The sequence below is a fragment of the Gossypium raimondii genome, chromosome 10 (genome assembly GCF_025698545.1).
Source record: "Gossypium raimondii isolate GPD5lz chromosome 10, ASM2569854v1, whole genome shotgun sequence".
Taxonomy (NCBI): Eukaryota; Viridiplantae; Streptophyta; class Magnoliopsida; order Malvales; family Malvaceae; genus Gossypium; species Gossypium raimondii.
Window position 1 is genome coordinate 56669212 of NC_068574.1, and position 8543 is coordinate 56677754.

Sequence of the window (8543 nt, forward strand, 5' to 3'; positions counted from 1 at the left end):
CTGCATCTCATAGTTATTAAAATTAGATCTCTATTTCATTTATACTTTTTCTGCCTATAAATAGAGACTCTGATGAAGCATTGTAATCATTCCTTTTGATCAATAAATTACATTCTTTATTGCTTTCATATTTTCTTTCTTCTTTATTCTCTCCATCCCTCTTTATTTTCTAACACTATTTCTTTTTTTTAATAATATTCTCTCTATCTAAAAGATGATTTGAGCTAAGAAAAGTTAAAATTCCACATTTAATAGGAAGAAATTTAATTTAATTTAATTGAATGAAAAAATCTCTCATATAATATTCCATTCTTTTATTTACTCACAAGATAAGAATATATAATAACATGTTATTGATTAAAGCCCAAGATAAAGTAAAATTCTTTTCTTTACTTCTCTTGTTATATTTATTTCTTTTTTACTGTTTAAAATTAATAATAAAACTTGATTAATGTTGATTCCTTTACTCCCACATTATTTCATGTACAAAACAATAAGCTAGGGAAAAGTTAAAGCATTGAAAATTGAAATATATATACTTTAATTTTTATTAAAGTTTTCCATTCTATTATTATTTGTTCCTTTCAAGATTGCATATTGAGTCATTTTCGTAGGAAGGACATTACACTATTAATCTAAATGCTTCAACCACGTAATGAGTAAATTTCTTTTCTAACTTTTCCAAAGTAATAATTAAATGAATAATTATTTATCCTTTTCTTTTGTAAGTTACTGAAAAAAGCATAACTTAGAAGTAAGGAAAAGTTAAAGCATCTCGGGTTTACTATTACTTACCATTCTCACAAGCATTTTATGTTTCTCATAAATTCCAACACCATAAATCTTTGGTTTATAACCTTAGCTTCCATCAACCCATTTTGTTGTTATTTAACACACAAACTAGCAACCAATAAACAAACATAAACACAAAGATGAGTCTTCAACACTTTAGCCATCAACATCCACTGGTGTTCATTGAAACCCACGAAATTGAAAAGGTGAATTGCTCAGGATGTGGAGAGTTAGTGTCAGGTTCCAGCTTTGGTTGTGTGGAGTGTGGGTTTTACCTACACAAGCAGTGCGCTAAGGCACCTGTTGAGATGGATCACCCTTTCCATCGCAACCACAACCTTAATCTTCTTGCAAGGAATCCATACAAGACCGGCATGGGCACCTGCGATTTCTGCGAAAAACCCTGTGAGAATTTTGTTTATCATTGTTCTTGCAATTTAAACTTTCACATCAAATGTGCATTATTTTCTTATAGCATTGCTGAGAAAAGGAATGCAGAGTTTCAAGACATTCCCCGTATAGATCCATCCATCAATACAGGAAATGTTACTGAAGAACTCAAAAATGCTGAATGTTTTGCTTGTTGGAAGCCATTATTAGATTCTGTATACTTTTCTCCTAATTGTGGCTTTTACCTGCATGCAAAATGTGTTGATCTACCAGCAGAAATCAATCACCTCTTCCACCAAGAACATCCTCTCTTTTTACAATTTAACAGTCAAAGACTCTCCTGCAAGATTTGTCAAAAACCCCAACGTCGGGGATTTGTTTATTCTTGTTCACTTTGCAAATTTGCCCTTCATGTCCAATGTGCCACAATACCTACCAAAATCAATCAGCCTTTCCATCGCAAACATCCTCTTATTCTTCAATCTGTCGACGAATGTCTTCCTTGTCAAATATGCCAAGAAACCACCAACCTTAATGATGTCGTGTATTTTTGTTCAATTTGCAAGTTTGTCCTTCATATTAGGTGTGTGTCATCACCACCGATTATAGAAGATAAACTTCATCATGAACATCCATTTACCCTATTGCCAAGACAAGTCTCATTTTGTGATGCTTGTGGCACTTTAGGGAATTATGTTCCTTATCTTTGTTCCACATGCGGTATTTTTGTCCATAAAAATTGCATTTCAGTGCCACGTATCATCAAATTCTATCGACATCAGCACCGCATTGCCCACACATATTTCCTGGACCAAAATGAATCTGAATCGTGGGAATGTAGATTTTGCTTAGAGGAGGTGAAGAAAGAGCATGGGGGTTACTTTTGTTCCAAATGCAATTACATAGTCCATGTAAAGTGTGCAACAAAAAACAGTCGTTGGTATTACGAGGTTGACTCTACAGAACCAGAAGAGGAGACGGACTCAGATGAACCTGTCGATTTGAGAGAAATTCATCCGCATAACTTAATACTGAGTGGAGACATTAGGGATTTTAAACAATGCGACGGTTGCCTACTTCCCATCGATACTTCTTATCGTTACTGTTCGCAATGTGATTTCTTCCTCCACAAAGCATGTGCTGCATTACGTGCGAAGAAGCATGTTTGGTTTCACTATTGCCAAAAGCTTGTTAAACTTACTTCTGGTTGCATTTTTAAATGTACGGTTTGCTACAATGAAACAAGTGGCTTTGCCTATACCTGTGGTAAATGCGGAGAAAGTTTTTGTTTGCGATGTTCTTTGCTTTCTGATATGCCCAAATGTGAAGGACATGAACATCGCCTCCTTCCCTTTATAAGCAAGAATAAAGAATTGTGTAGAGGTTGTGGTAAGTCTGCACATAAATTATTCACTTGTAAGATTTGCAATTTTAATTTGGACAGGACCTGTTTTAAATTGCCTCTTACAGCTCAACATAGTTCTGATGTACATCCTTTCAAACTCACTTATCACGAGAATGATGAAAATTATTCAGAAGGTCATTATTGTGATATTTGTGAAGAGGAAAGGAATCCCAAATATTGGTTTTATCATTGTTCAGCTTGTAACACTTCAGCTCATCCCAAATGTGTTCTTAAAGAATATCCACTTATCAAGCCTGGGACCATCTACAAAGAAGAAGATCATCCACATCATCTCACTTTTGTCAAAAGGGTTGAGTTCTATCCAGAATGTCATAGATGTGGTAAACACTGCCTTGATCTGTCCCTTCAATGTAAGAAAGTTGGATGCAGCTATATTATTCATTGGAAGTGTAGAGTAGACAACATATATTGATATATGTGTCAAAACTATCAAATACTAATATTTTAAAAAAATCAATGAAAAATCCAAAGAATGTAAAACAAGCAAATGCAAAACCTAGAGCTCTAACAGACATTATATTATTTTGCAACTATTAACAGCATCATAAATTAAGAAAAACTCATACAAAGAGGGCCATAATTGATAGTAAGAGATTATGCTAAAGTTAAATATAAACAATTTTGAGGAAAAACATTCACAATGGGTTCACAAAGCAATACAATTGTCTATAAAATTCATCCAAGAAATTCATGTTTATTTTACCTTTTAAACTCATATTTTAATTAATTACTAAATTAATATAATAAGAATCAAAATAGTCCATTTTAATTATTTTGGCTACATTTTAGTCATTTATGTTTAAAATGTTACGTTTATATCATTTACGTTAACGTGTTGTAACATTTTAGTCACTGAGCCATTAACTATCATTAACGATGCAATGGTAAGCTGATATGGCACGTTAAATCATCATTTCAAACAAAAAATTTAGGTTAAATTATACAATTGGTCCCTATTTTTTTCATTTTGAGCAATTTAACTTTTCTCTTTTATTATCTGTTAACTTTATTCTTCTTTATTTTCCATTCTTTCCTACTTCTCCTCTATTTTCCTCCCTTCTCCATCTCTTTTCATGTAGTTTTGTATATTTTCCATTTGTTAAAATTAATGGGGAAGAAGAAAAGGAAAAGAAAAATAAATTGTTCAAAAAAATCAAAGTATAGAGACTAGTTCTAACAAATGAAAAACATAGAAAACTACGTTGAAAAAGATGGAGAATGAATGAAAACAGAGGGAGAAGTATAAGAGAATGGAAAATAAAGAAAAAAAAAGAAAATTAAAAAAACATAAAACAAAAAAATTTGAAATACTCAAAACAAATAAAAATATGGGGACCATTTGTATAATTTGATCTGAAATTTTTGTTTAAAATGTTGATTTAACGTGCCACGTCAACTCACCATTATACCGTTAACGGTTCAGTAACTAAAATATGGCTACTTTTCTTTATTGGATCTCAAACAAATTGAGTTGAAGTGATTAACTAATGATTCTTTCTATTATTTTCAAGTCTCATATTATATTTCTCTTATAACATTCAAATGGTATTAAGTTTTACATCAATTAACTCTAATTATATGGCTATGGTTTCCATGTTTAAGGGAGATTCGATCCCAGCTCCAACATAGAGGGATAGATTTACAAACAATTACAATTTATTTGGATACGGCTAATCCAAACCCTGCTTAATTTAAGCATTACTTTAGATCCCAAGATTGGGGTTATAAATAGAAATTTCTGATGTTCATATATCATAGTTATAGTTGTTGGATTTACTTGAAGTTTAATTTATAAAAATTGAACAAGAACATAATCTATCGTTTATTTATATTGAAAAGGACAACTTAAATTTCCTACAAAAAAAATTTGCCAAAGGGCCAACTCTTCAAAGTTTCGTTCACCGAGCAGCCTACCAATCCCCCAACAATCAAAGGTATTACTTGAGCAATGGCCGCAAGTAATTGGCCTATATGCCTCAGTTGGTGGTTCGAGTCTACCCCACATGCTAATGAACTCCATAATTATTACACGCCCTATATCGGTACCTCTCCCTTGAGTATTGCAGGTCTACCAACCTAGACCCTCTCGGTTCTGTGAACCAAGCCCATAGAAAAGCTACTTAAAGCATGCTACTGAAGAACAATCCCTGCAATTGTTGGGGAACAAACCAATTGCACAGTGAACAACATTTCGAAGACTTCCCAAACCATTCACCTTACCCAATTGCAAGAACACCACATTACTTAATTCGATACTTTATGTTTCTTCTTTCCCAAGGAACACAGCAGTAAGCACTGTCTGGGACTACAACGAAAGCAATTTCATGCCCCTATTTGCAGAAATAAGCTCTAAGCCAATGTTATTGAAAATGAAATAAATATTCACTTAAAAAGGGATCCTTTACCTCATCCACTCCCATACGAATGACATTCTGAATTTTGAACTAGTTGAGGAAAGTGATACCAGAAATTGTGGTAATAGGTCTGCCTAGCCATTAGAAACCATAGGCTTTTAAAGGCTGTCTTTGTTTGCTGCTGACTGCATGTAGTAGGTATCACCTAAATTTTAGTGTTAGACTTGGTACGTTGAACATTCGACATCGGTACTTAATTGAATAAAAGAAGTTCAAACACTAAATTGAACACTAAAATCAAATTCAAGTACCAAATACTATATTACCCCTTTTCAGTTTTTTATTATAATTCTCAGGTTCTAAATTGAATATATTTCAGTAAATAGGTTTCAATTTCTTACTATGATTATCTTATGCTTAATTTTAATTACACTAATACCATTTAATAGGTTTCAATTTCATATTATAATTATTTTATGCTTAACTGAACAATGGTAATTAATTTGTGGTAACAAGCGCTCAATTTAAAATAATTCACTTGTTAAGCAAAGTAAAGACAGTGGATGTAACCGGGCAGCAAATTAAAACATTATCTGAAATTTCAAGCAAGCTAACAGTGTTTGCAGCCAAGAGAGGATCACTATCAAAAGAACATATTGAACTAAAACTTGATGGGCCATTCCGGAAAAGGAAATAGGCCTCCAAAACTAGGCGTATGCCGCTATAAGTGGCGAGCACAAGGTATTCTTTAGTATAAGGCGAAAGAATAGCTCGCTCTGTGCTCTCCGCACGACTCCGTGATTTGAGGAGCTGGTTTTCGCTTTCATTTATAAAAGATGGTACAGTGGCCTTGTCTGTCTTCAAGGAATGTGGGATTCTGCTCCTTTCTAAACCTTAGCAACTTCTTTTCCACCTCTACCTCCTCATTAAAAAATAAATGGAAAATCCAAACAATGTAAAACAAGCAGATACCAAAAACACCAAACCCATGACTCTAACAGGCATTACATTTTTGCAGCTAGCAACCAACACCATTAATTGAAAGACACAACTCATAGAAGCTATAATTCAATAAATAAGAGATGATACTAAAATTAAATATATACACAATGGATTCAGAAAACAATATACCATTCTCTATCAATTTCATTGTACGAACACTCACAGTTGTTTTAACTTCTAAACTCAAATTTTAATTAATTATAAAATTAATATAATAAGAAATACAAATTCAAGCATGTAAAATAGTACTTCCTCTCTTACAATAAAAATACAAGTGTTGGCAGCCATGCTTTGTTAGATATCAATCAATGACTAATGGGAATTAGATGGCCAAAAGCAAAATATGACTACTTTCCTTCATTGGGTCTCAAACAAACTGAGTTGAAGTGATTAACAAGGGACTCTTTCAACTATTTTCAAATCTCATATTGTATATCTATTATAACATACAGATGGGTATAATTTTTAGATCATTTAGCTCTAAGTATAGGGCTATGGTTTCCAACTTCAAGAGAGATTGGATCCCTGCATGCAAACTTACAGATACACTTAAAAGGGATCCTTTACCTCATCCACTCCCATACCAATAACATTCTGGACTTTGAACTTTGTTGAGCAAAGTGATACTAGGAATAGTTAACATGGGCCTCACCATTAGTTCATCCATGACAATACAAGTAACACCCTCACCTGAGGATGAACCCTTGTTTATAAGTTTCACAAGTGTCATATTTTGGGTTCTTAACATTGTAGCAGGCAGGACAAAGAGATTTTGGATTATTATTTTGCCACATGCATGACACAATTATCACTTTGATGGTTGCTACCTCTCTTAAGATTGATGGTGGAAGTTGAGGATTGCTTGTTTGGAAACAAGCGTGGGCATAGTCATTAAAACCCATAGGCTTCAAACAGGGTGTCTTCATTTGCTGCTGACTGTATGTACGGCTGTCATAAAGATTTCCAAGGCCATCACACTATTCCTAGTTTAGTAAGTAGCCTTAAGACAAGAAACTCAGTAATTTCAGCCCCACAAATCCAAAGCAAAATAGGAAAAACTTTGAAATAAAACTTAATGGGTCATTCCAGTAACGAAACAACCCTCCAAAAATAGGCGTATGCCGCTTTAGGCGGTGAGCACACGGTATTCTTTAGTAAAAGGCGAAAGAATAGTTCGCTCTGTGCTCCCAGCACGGCTCCATGCTTCTGAAAAGTTCATCTGTGCTTTTATTTATAAACCATGGTAGTGGAGTGGCATTTTCTGTCTCTATGAAATGTGGGATTCTGCTCCTTTCTAAAGCTCTCTCAACTTCTTTTCCAGCTCTACTCTTCTGCCAAGCCACACACTTCTCCAACACATTTCTTCTTATCCCCTCTAATATAAATTTGCTCTTCACCATTCCGATTGGTAAAATCTTGTGCTTTATCCAGTCCAACAATTGTTTTAATAACATTAGTTTGAAACTAGATTATAACATGAACAAATCATTGAAAGATCAAATATATGTAATAACCATCTGACTGAGTTCATAACAGTTGTAACTTCAAACACATCCTAATACTGAAATCAACAGAAGGAAATGAGCAACGAGAATCTCTACATCAGCCAACAGCTTTTGTATATTTCTGAACATATCAACGATGCATCAAGCATTTGTCATCATTTACAAACGCTTCTTCCTGGCCTTTTGGGTAAGGAACAGATCAGTAAGAACGGTCTTGGACTTTAGCGGTGACTTCAGGAGCTCCAAACCCTGAAACATGAACCAAACAAAAGCCATGGAACCTCCTGTCTTTTTTAAAACAACTTATAAACAAACGGGATAATAATGTTCACCTCATTCATTCCTACATTTACCACTTCCTCTTCCAAATCCTCGACTTGTTCGAGGTTGAACTTATGGAGCATAGCTACGATAGAAATAGTCGAGATTGGTGTGACTGTCAGGTCGTCCATGATTATATACGTAATGACCCCTTTCACATAACCCTCCTTTGCAGTAGGTGATGATGTTGAAACCTTATTTGGTGGCAGATGTACAAATGTTGCAGGGATGTTCATTGACTCCAGAGCAAGAAGGGCAAGTAGTTGTTGGATCATGTGTGTAATACAAACAACTGTCATCATACAGTCCATTATAACCATACGATGATCCTTTATAACCATATCAACACTGGTAAAACCTTTGTGTTGTTGATGATTGAATATTTGGCAACAAGACAGGAACATTGGCTGGCAAGCTTGAAGAATATTTAGGTTTCAACAACGTGTCCTTGTTTGTTGTTAACAGAATGAATGAATCACTCAATTTTTCAACGCTCTCGTAAGGGTTTGCAAGACATCCGAGCATGCCTTCTTTTGCAAGCAACCTTATAACATATTGTCATAAGGTTGCTTCTGCATATAAGCTTGAAGCTCACAGGGGTGATGGTGGCGGCCATGGATGGTAGTAGTCGATATGATATTGTGTGTATTGCAGTGAATCCCCAACCAGTCACTGCTTTATAGAGGTTTCTTTTAGCAGAAATGATGCTTAGAGAGAATTGAAAAGGACACAAATGAACGAATCACTAAGAGA

The 8543-nt window shown here is 34.4% G+C and overlaps 1 protein-coding gene and 2 non-coding genes across 3 annotated transcripts in view; 1 reads left to right on the forward strand and 2 right to left on the reverse strand.

The window, feature by feature from the left end:
* LOC105777579 (uncharacterized) overlaps positions 1 to 3087 on the forward strand; it is a 43569-nt gene extending 40482 nt beyond the window's left edge. The window contains exon 2 of the mRNA XM_012600924.2: positions 999 to 3087. Coding sequence (XP_012456378.2) covers positions 999 to 3020 — 2022 coding nt within the window. The 3' untranslated portion in view covers positions 3021 to 3087. The remainder of the gene's footprint in view (positions 1 to 998) is intronic.
* A 2551-nt stretch (positions 3088 to 5638) lies between these two features.
* LOC128034350 (U5 spliceosomal RNA) lies at positions 5639 to 5757 on the reverse strand. Its single transcript, XR_008190477.1, has one exon. It is a non-coding gene; the product is annotated as a U5 spliceosomal RNA (small nuclear RNA).
* Positions 5758 to 7047: 1290 nt separating this feature from the next.
* On the reverse strand, positions 7048 to 7162 carry LOC128034283 (U5 spliceosomal RNA). The gene has a single exon (XR_008190413.1). It is a non-coding gene; the product is annotated as a U5 spliceosomal RNA (small nuclear RNA).
* Between the last annotated feature and the right edge of the window lie 1381 nt (positions 7163 to 8543).